At 45.9% G+C, this 23,413-nt stretch overlaps 1 protein-coding gene across 2 annotated transcripts in view; it reads left to right on the top strand.

The window, feature by feature from the left end:
- Positions 1 to 350: 350 nt before the first annotated feature.
- The window catches only part of LOC120946788, a 149,275-nt gene continuing 126,212 nt past the window's right edge, over positions 351 to 23,413 (top strand). Inside the window, exons 1-5 of one of the 2 annotated variants that reach the window (XM_040361485.1) lie at positions 351 to 403; positions 2,615 to 2,695; positions 7,554 to 7,715; positions 11,464 to 11,563; positions 17,918 to 17,968. In XM_040361485.1, the coding sequence (XP_040217419.1) occupies positions 2,638 to 2,695; positions 7,554 to 7,715; positions 11,464 to 11,563; positions 17,918 to 17,968 (371 nt within the window). In that variant the 5' untranslated portion in view covers positions 351 to 403; positions 2,615 to 2,637. Of the gene's footprint in view, positions 404 to 424; positions 463 to 2,614; positions 2,696 to 7,553; positions 7,716 to 11,463; positions 11,564 to 17,917; positions 17,969 to 23,413 lie in introns of those variants that run through there. The other variant, XM_040361486.1, reaches the window with a different exon arrangement.

Genomic DNA, 23,413 nt, shown 5'->3' with positions numbered 1-23,413 from the left:
GTATTTTTTCTGTGAATCTGGCCCATAGACTTTAATGGGATGGCATATAAACAGTACGTACAGTACATGCGTTTTTAGTGCATTACTAGCAGAGTTTTTTGTAAAAAAAAAATCCACTCGCCTTGAGAATGAAGCATTGAAAATGCATCAGTGCTTTAAACAGTAAAAAAAAATGTTCAATATTTATTGATCAGCTACAGGAAACAGAATCCCCCCCCATCAGCTCCACACAGAACAGCCACAGACAGAAGTGCATGTATGGTCAGGCATGCGACTTCCTCTCCCATAACCTGTGCTATGACGGGATGCTGTGGAATGTGGGCGGGGCTCTGCAGGGTCTCCTCCCTATTGCTATGGTGATGGTATTGTGTACTCGCCTCTTCTGATTTACCAGCTCACCTGTGTAAGATATCATGTCTGCCATGTGCATAACTATCTAATGCTGTGTGTCTCATGGATCATGTATGTATGTGTGTGTGTGTGTGTGTGTATTAGTTTGTGTATATTTTATAGCCATGTGACTTCCAGGGTCGCAACGCGTGCAAAATCTTGCGTTTTCCTGACACACACACACAGAAATGCGCTGCCCTTTAGCAGACTCATGGCAGTGCCGTTCATTTAAATGACACCCCCCATGCAAATGTGCGCCAAACCACATGGTTCTGTGGCACAGTGTGGTTTGCTGCAGTGTTTTTTTGTTTTGTTTTGTTTTTGCATTTCTCATGCTTAGGGCAGCCCATTGGAATGAATAGGCTTCAAATGTACGTTTGAATGTGATCTTAGGGCCAGATTCACAGTGGAGATACTCCGTCGTATCTCTCAGAGTATCTATGCGACTGATTCATAGAATCAGTTACGCATAGATATCCATAAGATCCGACAGGCGTAATTGTTTTACACTGTCGGATCTTAGGATGCAGTACCGCGGCCGCCGCTGGGGGGAGTTTGCGTCGTAAACCAGCGTCGGGTATGCAAATTAGGAGTTACGGCGATCCACGACGGATTTTCGCGTCCGCTACGTCGCCGCTAGTCTATTTTCCTGTCGCAAAGTTAGTCGTCGTTTTGGTGCCTTAACTTTACACAGCAAACGTATTGCTGTATAAAGTATGGCCGTCGTTCCCGCGTCGAAATTTAAAAATTAACGTCGTTTGCGTAAGCCGTCTGGGAATACGGAATTACGCTACACGCGTCGCCGTTCGAAAAAATGACGTCACTGCGCGCAAAGCACGGCGGGACTTTTGAAACGGAGCATGCGAAGTAGGTCCGGCGCGGGAGCGCGCCTAATTTAAATGGTACACGCCTATTTAAATTACGTGGGAGGCCGCCGGCGTAGGTTTTCATTGCAAGTGCTCTGTGAATCAGGCACTTGCGGTGAAAACTTGCGGCGGTGTAACGTATCTACGATACGTTACGCCGCCGCAATTATACCTGAATCTGGCCCTTAGTTTCCAATGTTGATGACATATGAAGGGGGGGGGGGGTAGTTTGGTCATACAAGTCGTTGTCTAAGTCTAAGTTGTGGTGGGAGAGTGGATTTCTCTGGGAATCCTCATAAACACTAGAAGAACATGAACACTGCATGCAGATAATCTCTAGTGGTGATTGAGTCCAGAGCCTCCGCACCGCAAACACTAGCGCTGTGCTAAGCTGGTTTCTGCTGGATTCCAATATTCTCCTGGCTATGATCCTCAAGTCTGTGGGCCAGATTCACAAAGAGATACGACGGCGTATCTCTGAGATACGACGGTCGGATCTATGCGACTGATTCATAAGAATCAGTTGCGCATAGATCTCCCTTAGATCCGACTGGTGTAAGTGACTTACACCGTCGGATCTTAGGCTGCAATATCCCGCCGGCCGCTTGGTGTCGCTTCGGGTTTTTACGCGAGGAATATGCAAATTCCGATTTCCGCCGATTCAGAAACGAACGCCCGCCCGTCGCTTTTTTTTTACGTCGTTTGCGTTCGGCTTTTTCCGGCGGATAGTTACCCCTGCTATATGAGGGGTAGCTAATGTTAAGTATGGTCGTCGTTCCCGCGCCGAGTTTAAAATTTTTACGTTGTTTGCGTAAGTCAGTCGGGAATACGGATGGCCGGAATTTACGTTGCCGCCGAAAACAATGACGTCCTAGCGACTTCATTTGGAGCATGCGCACTGGGAAATATCGCCGGCGGCGCATGCGCAGTTAAATCGGCGCGGGAACGCGCCTGATTTAAATTGTACACTCCCCCTAGCCGTGGAATTTGAATTCCGCCGGGGGAGTTACGATCCGCCGGCGCAAGTTTGGAGGTAAGTGCTTTGTGAATACTGCACTAGCCTCTAGCAAGTGCGCCGGCAGATCGTAAATCACATAGATTACGCTGATCTAAAGATCCGCTAATCTATGTGAATCTAGCCCTGTGTGTTGTTCTCACCTACCTGGGTGCAACCAATAAAGCAGCATTTGAGAGACCCTGATTGGCTGCTGATGGAGCACAGACAGCCTGAAATGTCAACTTCGTTGACATTGATGGATGAGTTCCAGTCTTGTGTGGTCTGGAAGGAGATTGGCACACAGTATTGATCGCATGGTGTAGTGCTGGTGATAATCCTCATGTCTCCACCTCTTCTACAGATGTCTTGTGTCTTGTTATCAGCATGTCAGCCAATGGAAGCTCAGCCATCCCACTAGATATCATCGATGCCAAATCACCAGGTAGGAGCCTGAAGCATTGTAGAGATACTCCTGTGTGTACTGAATTTTGTTTTTTAAATGGGTTCTCTACGCTGATTGTAATGTTTATCATTGTAACATTTTTCAGAATTTTCGAAATGTAACTAACATTGCAAAGTCGCCCAAAAGTAGCGCAGGAACCTTTTTCCAAGTCGCTGCAGCTTGAGTCTCACCAATTGCAACAGTTCCATTTCAGTTAATGGGGTGCGACTGTGAACTCTCAGGCCGCGTACACACGGTCGAACATGTCCGCTGAAACTGGTCCGCGGACCAGTTTCCGCGGACATGTCCGACCGTGTGTACGGCCTAGCGGACAGGTTTCCAGCGGACAAAAGTTTCTTAGCAAGCTAAGAAACTTGTCCGCTGGAAACATGTCCGTCGGACATGTCCGATGGTTAGTACACCTAATCGGAAATGTCCGCTGGTTATGACGTGTAACCAGCGTCCCCGAAATCCCGCGCATGCGTCGAATTGATTCGACGCATGCGTGGAAGCATTGCACTTCCGTGTTTGAGAACGTCGGTGTCTTCTACGTCACCGCGTTCTCTGTCCGCGGGGATTTTGGTCTGATGGTGTGTACACACATCAGACCAAAAGCTCCCAGGAGACATGTCCGATGAAAACGGTCCGCAAACCTATTTTATCGGACATGTCTCCTTGTGTGTACGGGGCCTTAGTGTAAGGCTTGGCTCACAGCAGGCGTCCAGTGCGTGCTGCATGGTTCGCCGTTTTAGGTCCAATTTCAGCCCAAATTTTGGGCTGAATTCAGACCTGAAACAGACCAAAAGGCGCACAGTGTTTTTGTGCAAAACGCACCGGACTTGCTGCTGAGATATGTGAACCGGATCCATAGAGAGCCGACCAAAACCAGGGGTCAAGTCCTGGGGGAAAAAGTGTGGGAACTCCCACCCAAGATCCACTCCCCCACCAAAAAAAAAAAAATGATACGCTCATATGCATAATTACTAAACCGCATGTTTTTTTTTTTCTCGATCCACTGTACCTTAGTAATGCTTTATGTTACTGGCCGCTTCCTGTATATGGATTCATCGGGTAGTGTGTGATGCCGCAATGTCTCCCGGGAGCTTTTGTCATTGTTCCCAGGAGACATTGCGGAGGTCTGCCGCGAGTTATCGCGGGATTTAGAAAGAAGCAAGTTCTAAGGTTTGCCTGCCCGACAGTGACTCGAGCTGGGCATCGCCACTTAGTGAAGGATTGGCTTGGGTGGCTCGGCTGCTCTAGTCCTGCAAAGGGAACTGAGTTCCTGCTGTGAAAAAAGTGCAGGAACTCCGTTCCCACGCGTTCCCACAGGACTTGAGCCCTGGTGTGAACCCAGCTTGAACTGATACTTAGGGTGTCTCCAAGTAACAGACAGTGCAGTCATCATCCCTGCTGAGATAAAGTATAAGCCACATAGAATGTGAGGAGATAGGTGGACTTCCACTGAGAAGAAAGAACAGTAAGGCTGGTTGCACATATATGGAAATTGGATGCGTTTTTAATTCGCATAACATGTGATTGTGACTGTCTTTCAATAGAGTTGGTTCATGCATGTGCGAGGCGTGGTTTTAAAAAGGGTCCTGTGCATTTTTGGGTCCAGTTCAGGTAAAAACTTGCACCTGAACCGGTGAACAAAACACCGGACTGCCACACTGAAACCGTGGCCACACATGTGTGAACCCAGCCCAAAGCACAGTCACGGCGCAGCATTATATGTAATTAGAAGACGTTCCTCCCCGTTGTACATATACAATCTTATACTTTGATACTTACTGATCAGATCATTTTTATCAGGCTGACCACATTCACTGCTATAAGATTGGGCAGGCCAGAGGGGTTGTTGTGTGTGCTGCTGAACACAATTAGTCTGGTCCCTGCTTAACCAGCCAGAATACAATGTTCTGGCAGGAGGGATTCCTATATCCACCTCATTCATGTCAATAAAGAAATCTGGCCTGCAGGCTGAACTAAAAATAAACTAACAGCTCTGCCTCACCTTCGTACGGTCCCTGATCTGCAGGTTTGGGCCAGGCACGGAGTGAGGACTCTCAGGGACATTATGCCAGGTGGTGTGCTCCTGTCTTTTGCACAGCTATGCCGGGAGTTTAGCTTGCCGGGCTGGAGGTTCTTCCGTTACCTCCAGCCTCGGCACGCGATCAGAGCTTGCTGTGGCCCCTACTACAACTCAACCCTGTTGAGGAGGTCATGTCGCAGGAGGAGTTGCGAAAACCACTTTCGGTTCTATATTAGGGTGACCAGACATCCCCAGTTTCAGGGGACAGTCCCCTGATTGAGGACACTGTCCCCGGACCAAGTCTGTCCCTGGTTTTGTCCCCAGATTGGATTTAGGGGGGGGGGCAATTTCAAAGAAAGTCAGTGCAGAATTAAAATAAAAAAAATAGAATTACACGCCCCGCTCCGCCTTGCCTACTAGCATAGGGGGGTTGTATTTTTCCCATGATCTGTGCCCCTTTCTGATGATCATGTGCTGGTCGGAGCGGAGGGAATATTTCTTCAGTTTCGGGCGCATGCCCATTCAGCTTCGCTCGCATGTTCTTCTGCCTTGGTTTAAATCCTGGCCAGCCACCTGCCTATCTCCTTGCCTTCCCTGGCGGAGTTTTCTTCCTCCGCTCCCCATCCAGTAGTAGCCGAGGCCCGGAGAGTAAGTCTCCATTCACATCTAGGCGACAAAACGCCGGACGCTTGTGCCGCTAGAGGGGGAAATTCCCATTGCTGTCTATGGAGATGGTTCACATCTCCTAGACGCCGTACGCCTGTCACCTGAAAAAAAGTCCCGGACCCTTTTTTTCAGGCGACATTGGCGTTCGCCCATTGACAGCAATGGGAAGAATTTGAAAAAAAAAAAAAAAGATACACTATCCGCGGCAAAATACGCGGCGTTGCTTGTCGCGGAGATGTGAATGGAGCCTAAGACTTGAGAGGCTGTGAGGCGCAGCGGCGATGGGCAGAGAGTCGCTGATTGTTGCCAATTGAAAAAATATGTCCCCGGATTTAATTTTAAAAATCTGGTCACCTTATTCTATATGGGACCCTGATTGGGAAGAACTCATCTAAGATAGAGCGACTCTGGGATCGATGGAAGGGGGATATCCCGACACTGGATAGGGAGGACTGGGATGATGCGTTAGAGGCCTGTCCAAAATTAGTTTTTTCCTCCAGGGACAAACTGCTGCAGGTTAAATTGCTACACGGGGTGTATCTTACGCCGGCCAGGCTGCATAGGATTTACCCTGACAGGGACCCTCCCTGCCTTCGCTGCCTGGTTCAGGTGGGTGATTACCTGCATGTGATCTGGACTGTCCCAGGGTTCAGAATTTCTGGAGGGAGGTGTTCAAACTGGTTAACCTTAAGCTGGATCTTTCACTCCCCCTGACGCCGGAGCTGGCCCTGCTTGGTATACCTGATGATGAGCATAGGTCCCACCATAGCAAATTGCTTATAGCTTATCTGCTTTTCTATGCAAAGAAGGCGATTTTTTGTAAATGGTTCTCTGCTGATCCTCCATCCTTGTCCTCCTTGTTGGCGATGATTGATGCTGCTCTCCCTATTTACAAATTAACGTACATCAACAGGGGATGCCCATGGAAATTTGATAAAGTTTGGCAGCCGTGGTTGTCTCCTGGTGAGGGGTGATCTCCCTTCTCCTCTCTCTTCGGGGGGTGGCGAGAGTGCTGCTGTTGTGCCTTGTTTCCTCCTTTTTAATTTTTAATTCTACTTCCTGTAATGGATTGATAATGCTTCTAGGGGGTTTCTCCTCCCAGCGGGTGTTATTTTTATTTCTGATTTTGTTTTGGTTCTAGCCTTTGGATCCTGATGTGTAGGCTCTTATGTTTACACCTAGTGTTATTCTGTTACTCTCTCGGTTTGATCCAGATGCTGTTCATGTGATTACTGTTCGTGTACGATGTCATGCCAATCGGCTAGGTTAGCCGAATGTATTTCTGATACTATACTTGTACTGTACCTTTTGCTCAATAAAGAACCCGTTTATAAAAAAAAAAAAAAAAAAACTAACAGTGTATGGACAGCTTAAAGGGGATATTTTTTTAAATAATAGACATGTTATACTTCTATAAAGGTATTGCACAGAGTGGCCCTGAACCTTCTCTTCTGGGGTCCCCTTGGTGCTCATGTCTCTTTCTCCCCTCTGTGCTCTACCATAGGAAGCGGCTTCCGATGAGGGTACACCTGCTGGCTTGCTACCGAGCAAGGCTGTGTGCATCCATTGACACATAAAGCACAGCTCAGTCCTTCGCCCCCACTTCCTCCTCACAGGATTTGATTGACAGCAGCAGAAGCCAATGGCTCCCGCTGTTGCTTCTGTCCTGTGAGTGCAAGGAGAGATAGGAATTAAGCCCCTGCAGACAGGCACAGTGCTGGATCAAGTGAGGACTCGGGTAAGTTTTGGGGGGGATACTTTACAACTGCTTTAAGAACACATATCTCACTGTAAAAATATTCTAACCTAATTTGACAGACATTGTATATTAACCCCCAGCAGCCAATGACCAATCAGCCTTCCTATGGGGCTTATAGACATTAGAGGATATTGGGGCTCATAGAAATTGGAGAACCCTTCTGATCCAATTCTAGGCATCTGCATTGTCCCACCCACTATTCTGTAGCCTAGAATATAATTGGTCAGCCAGTGCAGCTGCCTGTGTTTAGCAAGAACTGCTGCAATGCCTCTAATGTGTGCAATGGCTTTAAAAACTAATTTGAAAGAGGTCTGCATTGTGATAGGTTGCTACCTGTTTCTGCACGCTGTTCATTCTGCAGCATGTTCGCCAGTCACACTCTGTGTTTCCTGACTTTTCAGCCAATCAGTACCTGGTTCAGCTACTGGAAGACAAAGGGGCAGTGAGTTTCCAACCAATGACAGAAGAGAGGATCCGGCTGGTCTTCCAAGTTTTGGACAAGGTGAGCCCACAGCTGGGCACATTCTCCCGTCTGATGGGGCTCCTCGGAGCAGAGTTACATGGTAAGAATGACAATTTGTTCTGTCTACATTGCTGGTACTGGGCTTCCTGTATTAGCAGAGATGTAACGCTGGCTTTGCTCTGTACTAGAGTGTTTAGTGGTTATCCTTATCCTCCTACAAGTACCCACTGGGAAGCCCTTCCCCCTGACCATGGTCTGCTCTGTACTAGAGTATATGATGGATATCCTTTTCCTCCTCTGCTTACTCACTGGAGATTTCTTCCCCACCAGCCTGAGGTTTACTTTGTACAAGACTATGGTGGTTATCCTTTTCCTCCTAGGAGTACCCTCTGGGGAGCCCTTCCTCCAGAGTGAGGTCTGCTCTGTACTTCAGTTTATAGTGGTTATCTTAACGCTCCAAAGGTAATTACTGAGGAGCCATTCTACCTACTGAGGAGCCCCTCCTCCCGAGTTAGATCTGTTCTGTCCTTGTTTTTTTGTGTTCTTCACTGAGGATCCCTTCCCCCTGGGCTGAGGTCTGCTCTGCACTACAGTCTAAGGTAGATATCCTTATTCTCCTACAGGTACCCAGTGTGGAGCCCTTCTCCTTTAATGCAAGGTCTTGTACTAAAGACTGTGGTGGATGTACTCATGCTACGAGCAACCCCTGGGCAGCCCTTTCCCCCAGGCCAAAGTCTGCTCTGTACGAGAGACCATGGGAGATATCCTTCTCCTATGAGTATTTACTGGAAAATCCTTCCCACCATGCCAAGGTCTGCTCTGTACTGTAATCAATGATATACTATATATCCTTAACCTCCTAAGAGTATCCACTGGGGAGCCTTTCCCTCCCAGGCTGGGGTCTGCCTGGTACTAGAATACATGATGGATGGCCTTATACTCCATGGAGTACTCACTGGGGAGCTTTTTCCCCCGAGCTAATGTCTTCCCTGTACTATAGTCCATGACGGATATCCTTATCCTGTTATGGGTACCCAATACTGACCCCTCCACTTTGGGCTGAGGATTTCTCTGTACTAGAGACCGTGGTGGGTATCCTTGTTTTCCTACGAGCACCCACTGGGGACACTTTTGCCTAGACCGAGTTTGGCTCTATGCTAGAGTCCATGGTGATTATACTTATTTCCCCCAGGTCGAGGTCTAACCTGTGCTATAGTCTAAGGTGGATATCCTTATACTTCTATAGGTACCCACTAAGGAGTACTTTCCCTTTGGGCCAAGGTCTGCTCTGTACTATAGTCCAAGGTGGATATCCTTATTCTGCTATAAGTGCCCACTGGGGATCCCTGAATCCCATATTATGTAAGGTACTGATGGTCCGTAATTTATATCATAGATGTCTGTATGTTTCATATTGTTTATTCTATTTACAGTATAATGGTATTTCTTTCTTGTCCATCAGGAGACACAGGAAATCTGATACAGTCGGGTTATCCTGCCATCTACAGGATGATTGGACACTGGCAAAGATTAAAATTGTAAGCCAGTCCCAGTATTACATCCCTGCTTCTGCCTAGCATGCTTTCAACTATGCTGTTGTAAAAAATCTAGTCACATTTTACTAGCCTTTTATCTTTTTTCTTGGATTGCTCTTTCTTCAACTTCATCAAGATTGTTTTCTAAACCACTGCATGTGCTAATCTCTACAGGCAGATATCTGGCCCTCGACGGACTGGGCGTTTGGGGCTAGCTTGGAATGTGACCCTTAGGCACTGGACTCTGCATTGTGGCACTTTCCAGAGCAGAGTGTACTGGTAAAAGGTCCAGAGCTGTGGCATATCACCTACTTATTATTATTAGCACCACTGGGCTCCTTTTTATATTTCCAGCTATCTCTGGTTATCACTGCAGAAAGCATAAGAGACACTCTGTGTGCTCTCTTCCCGGCCATTTGGCCTAGAGAAACCACCATTGAGCTGTTGTATGTGCTTTACAAGCAGGTACTGATGTCACATCCAGAGAGCATCGGATTCACTTGGCCTTCCAGAGATTTCATATCTTCAACCTTTCGCTAAATACCATGATTTGGGATGCCACAGGGGGCCAGAGGGTGATCTTGCCTAAATGTAGGTTGGAGGAATCTGACGCTTCTACATATAGTTCTGCAGTAGGTGCACACAAGCTGCAGGTCAGCTAACCCATCTGAAGAAGTCTACTGCACAAAGGTGCACCCCCACTTCTCCAAGCAGGGGCTTATTATGCATCCTGGAAAGTCTTTGTATTTTTATTTATTTTTTATCCCTGGCATTCTGAGGGGTGCTTAGACAATCTCCTTTGAAAAGAGTCAACTTTATGGATCCTTGTAGTCAGCACCCTATGACAGAGACTAACATCGACAAGCTACCTCCAGATCAGGCTTTACCAAGTTCCCTTAGTGGCAGCTATCTGCCACTGGTGGGTTAGGCTCTTCGGCTTAATCACTTGCACACCGTGTGTGCATTTAGTCCCCCTGTCTTCAGACAGGGGTTCACCCCTTCATCTCCAATGTGGGACTGTACGACATTGGGAAAACTTCCCCTCTCCTAGATTGTGACTGAAGGGACCTGTGCTTCACTTGATTTTCAGCAGGCAGAACACCCTAGCTTCCCACTACAGGAACCCTCTGCTGGGGATGGAATATGTCCAGTAAATTTTTTGTTGGAGCTGTTCACCATGGAATAGGTTCTCCTTCTTTGGCTGATGCACAGGTTCCAGAGAAAGGTCCTATGGATGACTTCTCTTGGTCAGGTGAATGCTTCTAGTGATTCTTGCCACTCGCTCCTTGGCTGTTAAGGTTTCACTTGCGATGGGGAGATCAGGAGCTTTTTAGACCCATGGTTTGTGGTCAGGGCTAGGCAGGTTATGCAGAATTCTTCAGCTACAACTCTGGGTATGAAAGAAGATGTTTTAGCTTCATCTTCAGTTCTTTTGGTGGACAATATCTCTCCAGTCTGGGGCTGAGGTCTAATTTCCATACCAGTCTTTCTCATCTGGACCTGTTTTTTGTCCTAGGATCTTGAGACTTGTTCCTTCTGACAGTTGTTCCTAGTGTTTTCTGTTGGCTATATCAGGTTGTCAGTTTGTTTTTCCCTACATGGGAAATTTTTGTTGTTCCACCTGTTTTTGTGGGTTCTGTTTGATCGTCTTGCTGATTCAGGTTGGTCTGGAGGTGTCCTCTATCCTGATTCTCAGTACCCTTCCTTTGCTCATTTTTGCAGGGTCCCCTATCTGGCAGGGGGCTCCAGCTCATCTGGTTTTAAAGTCGGTATTGGTCCTCCAGGCAGCTCATGGGCTGCAGGCAGTCTCCAGTTGTCTTTGTGGAGGGCCTGTTAGCAGTTGTTTTCTTGAACTGCTTTTAGACATCCCAACTGTATCTGAATTCCTGTGTCCCTCAATAAACGAAGAAAAATCTGCATTTTGTACTTACAGTAAAGTCCTTTTCTTGGAGTATAATTAGAGACACAAACTTCACCCCTCTGTGTACATGATCATACCCATGGTACTACTTGCTACCGACTGAGTCATACAGTGAGCAGAAGGGGTTTTACTGGGACTGGCTTATAGTGTTCCTGTTTGCCAGTGTCCAATTTTCCTGTCTGTATCTGAATTCCTCTGTGGACTCCAAGAAACGGATTTTACCATAAATACTGAAATCGATTACAGTATTTAATATGTATTGACAGTATATACATATCACAGAGGTGTGTTGTTTCATACTATATTGCGTACTGTCAGCATATAATGTATATTACAGATGTGTATGTTTCATACTACATAATGTACTCACAGTATATAATGGTATATTACAGATGCTGTATACATACACCCAGGCAGTCAACTTTGGAAGGGCTGGAAGGGGACTCATGCAGCCCCATATTTCAGCCTGGCGCAGCATATGCAGGATGAGCGGTACGTCCTTTTCCCACTCTTGCTGTCATTTTTACACTTTGTACTATGTGTAGATTTTCTTGATCAATATGTTTTTTTTTTTTTTTACTTGTAGGCAGGTTACAATTTGTCTTATGCCGTATTAAGGGTACAGAAAGATAATTATAAATTTTGCATAAGGTTCAGAGTATATCTTCCCAATATACACAGAGTTTCTGACAAGCATAATATAAGGACACAAGTGTTTGTACCTGTAAAACAAAATACATATTGAACCTGAGAAGGAAGGTGGTAAGGCATGAGCATGGTGTGGCTAGGAATGGATGGGTAGAGAGAATCCCAGGGTTTAGAGTTTTGGACAGAAGACCATGAGGTTCTGTGATTAATTGGCATCTACCCACAGATACTAAAAGAATTAAAGCGGGGGTTCACCCTATATAAAAAAAAAAATGTTTTTTTTTTCCCTCTAGCATTAAATCCGGCATAGTAGCGCGAGCTACACTATGCCGGTCTTAATTTTTTTTCCCCCGTACTCACTGTTATAGCGTACATAGAAGATTCCGGGGAATGGGCGTTCCTATGGACAGGGAAGGTGATTGACGGCCGGCCGTGGCACGTCACGCTTCTCCGGAAATAGCCGAAATAGGCTTGGCTCTTCACGGCGCCTGCGCATAGCCTGTGCGCAGGCGCCGTGAAGAGCCGAGACCTACTCCGGCTGTCTTCGGGGAGCGTGACGTGCCAGAGCCGGCCGTCAATCACCCTCCCTCTTGCTAGGAACGCCCATTCCCCGCGGCAGACGGAATCGTCTATGTACGATATAACCGTGAGTACGGGGATAAAAAAATTAAGACCGGCATAGTGTAGCTCGCGCTACTATGCCGGATTTTATGCTGCATTGTTGTTAAGGAGGGTGAACCACCGCTTTAAGCTAACTTCAAAGCCATTGTTTCATTTGGGGGCTAAGAATATACATGCATCATACATACTAGGGAAGTACAACTGGGGAAATCCATAGTGGAGAAGGATCTGGGGGTTTTGGTAGATCATGAGCTTAATAATGGCATGCAATGCCAAGCTGTGATTTCCAAAGCGAGCAAAGTCCTTTCTTGTATTAAGAGATGTATGGACTCCAGAGAGAGAGAGAGATGTAATTTTGCCCCTGTACAAATCATTAGAGGATAAGGGGGCACTCTTTACATCTAGAGGAAAAGAGATTTCGGGCCAGATTCACATAGAGATACGACGGTGTATCTCCTGATACACCGTCGTATCTCTGAGTTGTGCCGGTCGTATCTATGCGACTGATTCATAGAATCAGTTACACATTGATATGCCTAAGATCCGACAGGTGTAACTGTGTTACACCGTCGGATCTTAGGCTGCAATTCCAGGCCGGCCGCTAGGTGGCGTTTCGCTTTATTTACGCAACGATTATGCAAATGAGGAGATACGCCGATTCCAAAATGAACGAACGACCGCCCGGAGCTTTTTTTTACGTCGTTTGCGTTCGGCTTTTTCCTGCGTATAGTTACCTCTGCTTCTATGAGGCGCAGCCAATGTTAAGTATGGCCGTCGTTCCCGCGCCGAAATCTGAATTTTTTACGTCGTTTGCGTAAGACGTTCGCGCATACGGATGGAAGTAATTTACGTAAACGACTAAACCAATGACGTCCTTGCGACGTCATTTGGAGCAATGCACGCTGGGAACATTTCCGGACGGCGCATGCGCTATTCGATCGGCGCGGGAACACGCCTGATTTGAATAGTACACTCCCCCTAGCCGCGGAATTTGAATTCCGCCGGGGGATTTACGATACGCAGCCGCAAGTTTTGAGGTAAGTGTTTTGTGAATTACCCACTTGCCTCAAAAACTTGCGGCGGCGGTTCTTAAATCACATAGGTTACGCGGATCTAAAGATCCGCTAACCTATGTGAATCTGGCCCACTATCTCCAAATACGGAAAGGTTTCTTCACAGTAAGAGCTGTGAAAATGTGGAATAGACTCCCTCCAGAGGTGGTTCTGGCCAGCTCAGTAGATTGCTTTAAAAAAAATGACTGGATTATTTCCTAGGTGTACATCATATAACTGGGTACTAATGATTGCTTCTCAGGGGAACAGGAAATCATTTTTTCCCCTGCTGTAGCAAATTGTATCATGCTCTGCTGGGATTTTTTATCTTCCTCTGGATTAACTGTGGGTAAATGATTGTGTACATGGGATTGTATGTTTTTGAACTAGATGGACTTGTGCCTTTTTTCAACCTGACTAACTATGTAACAATGTAAAGGGTAATGTGATGGGGTTCAAGAAGAGAAGAGTCAAAGCCAGGCAGGTGGCATTTGTTTATCAAGGGCTGCCATATTTTAGTGTACTTAGGAATCCTTTCTTGTAGTGTGACCTAGATTTTTTTTTAGTTTACTACAACTTGAGCAACACTGTTTTTGGTTTCGGGAAGGCAAAGTCTAGGACTCGTCCAGACCTTGACCATAGTCTGGTTGCAGCAGTGATTTATTTATTTTTTAATTATTACAGGTTCTCATATAGCACTGTCAATTTATGCAGGGCTTCACATGTACAGTATCTCACGAAAGTGAGTACACCCCTCACATTTTTATAAATATTTTATTATATCTTTTCTTGTGACAACACTGAAGAAATGATACTTTGCTAAAATGTAAAGTAGTGAGTGTACAGCTTGTATAACAGTGTAAATTCGCTGTCCCCTCAAAATAACTCAACACACAGCCATTAATGTCTAAACTGCTGGCAACAAAAGTGAGTACACCCCCTAAGTGAAAATGTCCAAATTGGGCCCAAAGTGTCAACATTTTGTGTGGCCACCATTATTTTCCAGCACTGCTTAACCCTCTTGGGCATGGAGTTCACCAGAGCTCCACAGGTTGCCACTGGAGTCCTCTTCCACTCCTCCATGACGACATCACAGAACTGGTGGATATTAGAGACCTTGCACTCCTCCAACTTCCGTTTTGAGGATGGCCCCACAAATGCTCAATAGGGTTTAGGTCTGGAGACATGCTTGGCCAGTCCAGCACCTTTTCCCTCAGCTTCTTTAGCAAGGTAGTGGTCATCTTGGAGGTGTGATTGGTGCCGTTATTATGTTTGAATACTGCCCTGCGGCCCAGTCTCTGAAGGGAGGGGATCATGCTCTGCTTCAGTATGTCACAGTACATGTTGGCATTCATGGTTCCTTCAATGAACTGTAGCTCCCTAGTGCTGCAGCCCCAGACCATGCCACTCCCACCACCATGCTTGACTGTAGGCAAGACACACTTGTCTGGTTGCCGCCACACATGCTTGACACCATCTGAACCAAATACGTTTTTTATGTTGGTCTCATCAGACCACAGGACACGGTTCCAGTAATCCATGTCCTTAGTCTGCTTGTCTTCAGCAAACTGTTTGCGGGCTTTTTTGTGCATTACCTTTAGAAGAGGCTTCCTTCTGGGACGGTAGCCATGGAGACAAATTTGATGCAGTGTGCGGCGTATGTTCTAAACACTGACAGGCTGACCCCCCCCCCCCCCCACACCCCTTCAACCTCTGCAGCAATGCTGGCAGCACTCATACGTCTATTTCACAAAGACAACCTCTGGATATGACGCTGAGCACGTGCACTCAACTTTGATCGACCATGGGAAGGCCTGTTCTGAGTGGAACCTGTCCTGTTTAACCGCTGTATGGTCTTGGCCACTGTGCTGCAGCTCAGTTCTCACTTCTTGTAGCCTAGGCCATCTTTATGTAGAGCACCAATTCTTTTTTTTTAGATCTTTATGAGGTACCATGTTGAACTTCCAGTGACCAGTATGAGAGAGTGAGAGCGATGACACCAAATTTAACACACCTGCTCCCCATGCCACTTATTTGGTTCAGATGGTGTCAAGCATGTGTGGCGGCAACCAGACAAGTGTGTCTTGCCTACAGTCAAGCATGGTGGTGGGAGTGGCATGGTCATGAGACCTTGAAAAAACTAATGAGTTACATGACACCGGGGAGGTAAAATGGCTAATTGGACCCAATTTGGACATTTTCACTTAGGGGTGTACTCACTTTTGTTGCCAGCAGTTTAGACATTAAAGTGGAGGTTCACCCTTTAAAAAAAATGTTGACATCACACAAAGTCGCGCCATTCTACTGACACAATGCCGGTGTTTTTTTTTTTTGTCAGCACATACCTCTTTATCCCGATTTTCACCTCACGGCGATCCCGCGGGAGTGGGCGTTCCCAAGCACTGCCTGTGATTGACAGGCTTCCGAACGGCACATACTGCGCGTCACAGGTTGCCGACAGAACCCGAACGTCGGTGCGCAGGCGCCGTATAGAGCCGCACCGACGTTCGGGTTTTTTCGGCAAACTGTGACACGCAGTATGCGCCGTTCGGAAGCCTGTCAATCATAGGCAGTGCTTGGGAACGACCACTCCCGCGGGATCGCCGTGAGGTGAAAATCCGGATTAAGAGGTATGTGCTGACAAAAAAAAAAAAAACACCGGCATTGTGTCGGTAGAATGGCGCGACTTTGTGTGATGTAAAAAAAAAATTTAAAGGGTGAACCTCTGCTTTAATGGCTGTGTGTTAAATATGAATACTAATGCACAAACCAAAAATTTGTAGATCCCTGAGTGGCTGCCGACATGAAATGGTGTTCCCACACAATAGCAAATAAAGATAATATATAAATGTGGCACTAACTCAATATAAACAATATAAAGTGCAACAGCTTCCAAATGCAATATTAACAATGCAATATTAATGAATAATAAATGTGCAGAGTATATAAATGCTGTTAGATCCAAAAACGTGATCAATCCCAAAATAAAGTGCTAATACAAAAATCGTGATCAGTCCAAAGATAACAAGGATGGATACCAAAGTGCTTGTGCAAAAATATGTATATTCAAATGTGACATCAGTGCAAAAAAATCAGTTCATAGTTCGTCTAGTAGCGCTTCTGTTGTTCAATATCTCAAATATCCAAAGCCGCCGGCTCTTTTCCTTGGAGCATCCAGCCAGATCGGATATATTTTGGAAAGGAAACTCCACTGCAAATGTTATCCTCCTTAATTTCCTCCACTCTCCTCCATTAAAAGCTCACATGGAATATAAAGAGATCTCCATAGTGCAGTAGTCCAAAATAAATCTTTATTAAAGCAGCAGCAAACTTAAGTCTAAAAACGAGACAATCATCTTCACATGAATTAAAAACTTCCAGTCTCGGGCGCAAATGGAAGTGACGTCACCCTGCCTTCTCCTGATGCATTGCGTCACATATCACATGGCGGGAGGAGTCAAGTGACATCACTTCCGGTCGCGGCCAAGACTGAAAGTTTTTGATTCAAGTTGTATGAACGAGACAGTTATTGGGGTTGAGAGGCAGAGTACGGAACAAAACATACTTAGGCGGCTCCTCGGAGGGTAGCGCTACAGGTTTAATACAGTTTGGGCTGGTAAGTTGGTGTAAACAAGTCAGATGCACTTAGGTCCACGTATTGAAGGAATCAGGGGAAACATAGCCTGGTTAGAAAGATTGGTTGCACAAGAATGAGAGTAAGGGAATGTATAAGTTAAGGAATCAACTGATATGCTCGATTTGAACTGGGCCAGATTCATAAAGAGATACACCGTCGTATGTCTGAGATCCGACGGTCGGATCTATGCGACTGATTCATAAGAATTAGTTACGCATAGATCTCCCTTAGATCCGACTGGTGTAAGTGACTTACACCGTCGGATCTTAGGCTGCAATCTTTCGCTGTCCGCTAGGTGGCGCTTCGTGTTTTTCTCGCGACGAATATGCAAATGAGGAGAAACGCCGATTCAGAAACGAACGCTCGCCAGTCGCTTTTTTTTTACGTTGTTTGCGTTCGGCTTTTTCCGGCGGATAGTTACCCCTGCTATATGAGGGGTAGCTAATGTTAAGTATGGCCGTCGTTCCCGTGCCGAGTTTCAAATTTTTACGTAGTTTGCGTAAGTCGGTCGCGAATACGGATGGCCGGAATTTACGTATCTGCCGAATACAATGATATCCTAGCGACGTCATTTGGAGCATGCGCACTGGGAAATTTCGGCGGCAGCGCATGCGCAGTTAAATCGGCGCGGGAACGCGCCTGATTTAAACTGTACACTCCCCCTAGCCGTGGAATTTGAATTCCGACAGGGGAGTTACGATCCGCCGGCGAAAGTTTGGAGGTAAGTGCTTTGTGAATACTGCACTAGCCTTGCAAAATTGCGCCGGCGGATCGTAAATCAGATAGATTACGCGGATCTAAAGATCCGCTAATCTATCTGAATCTGGCCCTGTATTTTTAATGATTCGTGTGGAGATTTTGTTACTTTTTGTTACCCTGTATTTCCAGAAACGAGGAAGTGGACCGACTCCAGTCTGAGATTCAGCGGAAAAACACCATGTGAGTAACTTTATTAATCTATGAAAACAAGCAAAACTGGATCAGGTTCCTTTTTTTCTAGAAGATTGTCCCTTAAATCCCCTAATACTGCAGAGAAGCACAAACAGTCTTTATTTCAGATCATTGGCGGAGTGCGGCGTCACACGCTCCGCCTTGTCCAGTCGGAGAACGCAGTCACTAAATTCTCATAGAAGTTTTAAAAGTCCTTTTCAATCTCTTAGAGCAGGGGTCTCCAAACTTTTTTAAACAAAGGGCCAGTCTATTGTCCTTCAGACTTTAGGAGGGCCGGATTGTGGCCAACAGGGGTAGAAAATGTGCCGAGCCCAGCATCAGTGAGAATAAATATGGCCTCGGGTTGGGGGTGACTAGGAGTAATGCCCCATTATTGGTATTAGTAGGAGGAATAGTATCCCATCATTGGTATCAGTGGAAAACATAGTGCCCCATTGTTGGCGTCAGTGGGAGGGATAGTGCCCCAAGGGCCGGATAAAGGCTTGCAAAGGGCCACTTCTGGCCCCTGGACCGCAGTTTGGAGACCCCTGTCTTAGAGCCTAGGTGCACACTGATGTGGTGCGGGATTCATAGCAAATCCAATCCGTTTCCCGCACTGCATCACAATCGCACTCGGTTCCTGCAAAACCACTGCGGGTGTCAATGTTGAATGAATGAGTGAGTAGCTACACATGCGAACTGAATCGCCTCTAGGCGCTTTTTGCAGCCAGTGTCTTCCAGGGTGGTGCGATCATTTCCCCCGTAGGATCTCGACACGCTTGGGACACAGTCGTACACACATATATACATATATACTGGGCCAATTTGGACAGGATCCAATTTACCTACCAGCATGTCTTTGGAGTCTGGGAGGAAACCTGAGTACCCGGAGGAAACCCACGCAGATACAGGGAGAACATGCAAACACCAGGCAGATGGTGTCATGGTTGGGATTTGAACCAGCGACCTTTTTTTTTGCTGCTAGGTGAAAGTGCTAACCACTACACCACTGTGCTGCCTCAATGTTAACTTAATGTTAAAGACAGTTCCCAAAACGCAGTGTGATTGGCATAAACAGATTACATAGGTGTGAACACCCATGCGATCCTATACCAGTGTGGCAAAAAAAAGGTGCATGCTTTTTTTTTGTGTGTGTGCAAAGACCTGCATGTGCAAAGACCTGCATGTTATTTAAATAGGAGTGCGGTGCACCGCACCAATGTGAACCCAGACTAAAGCTGCAGATTTTATTAAAATAATCCCTGGTGATCCTGCCATTATCTGTTATAGGGAGACAACACTCTGTCCGTGTCTCTTAATTTTTCTCCTGCATTGTCACGCAGTGAACGGGTTTCTGATGGAGACTACAAGTGGGCATTTGATCACACATAACACAACAATAGTCCATTAGTGTGACCATCAGGGAGCCCACCCTGAAAATTACTATGCAACCATCACATGGTGCATGTAGACAGGAATTGGTTGCAAAGAGGCTGCAAAAGATCAGAAGCATTCATATAAGAAAACATTTATTAAAAAAAAGGTGAAAACAATGGCCTAGATTCACGTACCCTGGCGTAAGTGTGGGCGGGCGTAGCGTATCGTATTTACGAAAAGCCGCCACAACTTAGAGAGGCAAGTGCTGTATTCACAAAGCACTTGCGTCCTAAGTTACGGCCGCGTAGCGTAAATGTGCCGGCGTAAGTGCGCCTAATTCAAATTGGGAAGAGGTGGGCGTGTTTTATGCAAATACAGCATGACCCCGCGTAAATGACGTTTTGAACGTACGGCGCATGCGCCGTCCGTGGACGTATCCCAGTGCGCATGCGTCGGATAGAATGCCTAAGATACTTCGAACACTGCCTACGACGTGAACGTAACTTATGCACAGCCCTATTCGCGTACGACTTACGCAAACGACATAAAAAGATACGCTTGTTCCGACGTCCATACTTTGCATGGGCTACGCCACCTAGAGACCTGCTTTATCTTTACGCCGGCGTATGTCTTACGTAAACGGCGTAACTAATTGCGACGGGCGCACGTACGTTCGTGAATCGGCGTATCTTGCTCATTTGCATATTTGACGTGGAAATCAACGGAAGCGCCATCTAGCCGCCAGCGTAAATATGCACCCTAAGATACGACGGCGTAGGAGATTTACGCCGCTCGTATCTTAGCCAAATTTAAGCGTATCTGGTTTCCAGAATACGCTTAAATATACGACGGCGCAGATTCGGACTTACGACGGCGTATCTACTGATACGCCGACATAAGTCTCTGAGAATCTGGCCCAATGATTTTATTTAAAAAGTCATCTGTCATCTGGTCAGGGTTACTTTAATGAAGACATCGGAAAGAGCCAGGTCTAACGCTGCTGTCCTTCACCTATTCTGAACATGTTATGCTATCCCCATCTGTTGGTTTCTGCCCAATCACCAACTCTTCTCTTGTTCTCTGATCCTGGGAAGGTTTTGCTGTATTCCTGTACAAGATTTAGAGCTCATTCTGCATTTCCTGAGCAGATTATCCAAGTTTCATACAGCAAAGTTTCTTTGTGACATAGTTTTCTTTTAATATTTCCTGCCAGTCCTATAAATTTGCCGTCCAGAACAATATCCGTTTAGTAGCAGGAAGTTTCTGACTTTATATGAACTATGAACACAGATTTTCCCTTTTAATATATTTGTGATTTGAATCTGCTGTTAGAGAGCACTGGACTGTGAACTTACGTACCAGGAGTTGTCAGCAGCAGACATGTCAGGAATCTTAAAGCTGAACTCCAGCCACACAGATGTTTGAAATATGTATTATTATTATTATTATACAGAATTTATATAGTGCTAATTCAGTTTATCTAAATATATGTAAGTGGCTCTACCTTCCAAGACTTTTAAATTTGTGTTCATCCAGTCTTGTGATGCAGGCACCCCTGCTAGACAACATAACCCAGCCAGTGACCTTACTTCTTAATACTGCACTTAAAGTGACATTATATGATCTATTTTATTCTCCAAAAACAATCAATATACTAAATGGCTCTGTAACCTGTTTTTTCATAAAATTGTTTCTTTCTGTGTTTTTTTGCCTCTTTGTAACATCCTCCAAAAGTCCATAGTCTCTAGTCCAGGGGTATCAAACTCAATGTCATCGTGGGCCACATGTAACATTTTCCAGGGCTTTTTATTTTCTCAGAGAATCTGTGCAGGAATTCAGCCACGCCCCCCCCCCCCCTTGTCCCTGTTGGACCACATTCAAAGATGAGTTTGGCCAAATTGCAGAGTTAAGGGTGTGCTACATGCCAAATGCAGGGTTCAGGAGCGTGCTATGTACCGAGTGCAGGGTTCAGGAGTGTGCTATGTACCGAGTGCAGGGTTCAGGGGCTTGCTATGTACCGAGTGCAGGGTTCAGGGGCTTGCTATGTACAGAATGGAGGGTTCAGGAGCACACTATGTACAGAGTGCAGGGTTTAAAGGTGTGCTAAACACAGTGTGCAGGCTTCAGCTCTCTTTCACAGGCTGTCCAAATCTTACTTTCACCCCTCTTTGGCTACGACTTCTGCACCACTAAGGTCGACCATCTATTTGCCATTGTGCATATACAGCCAGCCCTGACAAGGTACTGTGTGTTTTTTTTTTTTTTCTCTTCCATCTGAGGAACTGCCTCTGAGCTCTAGTGACCTTAACCCTTGGTGCTCCTTTGCAGTAGTTTGCTGAGTGTACTATTTACACTGGCCCAGATTCTTAGAGGAGATACGACGGCGTATCTCCAGATACGCCGTCGTATCTCTGCGTCCAGCCGGTCGTATCTATGCACCTGATTCTTAGAATCAGTTACGCATAGATATCTGTTAGATTCGACAGGCGTAAGTCTCTTACGCCGTCGGATCGTAACTGCATTTTTAAGCTGACCGCTAGGGGCGTGTATGCTGATTTACGCGTCTAAATATGTAAATCGGCAAGATACGCGAATTCCTGAACGTACGCCCGGCCGACGCAGTAAATTTACGCCGTTTACGTTAGGCTTTTCCAGGCATATAGTTGCCCCTGCTATATGGTGGCATAAGTGCGGCGTATAAATGTTAAGTATGGCCGTCGTTCCCGCGACGAAATTTGAAAATTTTGCATCGTTTGCGTGACTCGTCCGTGAATGGGGCTGGACGTAATTTACGTCCACGTCAAAACCAATACGTCCTTGCGGCATATTAGCAGCAATGCACACTGGGAGATTTCCACGAACGACGCATGTGAAAAACGTCAATCACGTCGGGTCACAGAAGATTAACATAAAACACGCCCCCCTGTCCCACTTTTGAAATGGGCGGGCTTACGCCGGCCGATTTACGCTACACCGCCGCAACTTACGGAGCAAGTGCTTTGAGAATACAGCACTTGCGGCGGCTTAACGTAAATCGGATACGTTACGCCGCCGCAGAGATATGCCGCTGGACGAGAATCTGGCCCACTGTGTTCATCACCTACGTGCTTTATGATCATATATGGACTACTTATATTTACATTTACTATTGTGTTGTCAGGACAGTTTTTTACTATTAAATGGACTTTGTTAACCAACTAATTTTTGAGAACTATAATTATTTTTGGAGAACTATGAGCGCTGATTTTTAGTGTATTTTTATGTGTTTGTAGCAAACCCCCGGGGAGCTGCTTTTTTATTTGTTCAGTCCGTTACTCTGCCTTTCAACCCCAATGAACTGTCCCAGCCCCTCTGGCACACCTAGTAATGTGATTAATAGAATAACTCAGCAGGAATACACAATAAAGATCTTCTTGTAGTTTACTTGAAGAGAAGTAAAATTCAGGTTAACATTAGTCAGCCAGGACTTGGTTGAAACACTATGCAAACAACAAAAGCAATAGGTAAAATGATGTACAGATTAGATTAAATAGACTCCCCAATAACTTTTGGTGTCTGTGGGATGCTGTGGCTAAAGGGGAACCCCAGGCCAGCCAAGATGTCCAGTTATAGGGTTTAGACAAACCATTCACCACTGACAAAGGTGCTTACAATAGTCAAAGTTTATTCCTTTAGGTAAAACCTTTATCCTAAAATTAAAAAAAACAGGTGCTATAACTGCATAAATAGGCTGGAGTTCAGTTTAATTTGTTAAGTGGGGTATACACAGTGTTTTCTCATTCAGACAAGGGAAAGGACAGATTCCCCTGCATCCACATAAACAATGTGGATGCAGTGATCTCCCCTGCTGCGCTATTGTATTCTGACAGAGGGAGATTTCCCCGCCCCCATCAGAATACACAGATCGGTGTTGCAGCTGCACTAAAATGCTGGTTTCCTTGCATGACCATTTTACAGAAGCCAGTTGTTGCACCAGCCACCTCCTGTTGAACAGTACAACTGGACTGAATGTTGGCTGGTTCCTGCTAAACTGGCTTAATTCATCTAAATCTGCTAGTCTTCTGCACTGCCGCCTTT

The sequence above is a fragment of the Rana temporaria genome, chromosome 8 (genome assembly GCF_905171775.1).
Source record: "Rana temporaria chromosome 8, aRanTem1.1, whole genome shotgun sequence".
In the NCBI taxonomy this organism is placed as follows: domain Eukaryota; kingdom Metazoa; phylum Chordata; class Amphibia; order Anura; family Ranidae; genus Rana; species Rana temporaria.
Note: the sequence above shows the minus strand (reverse complement) of the source record. Positions and strands in the feature narration are given on the sequence as shown.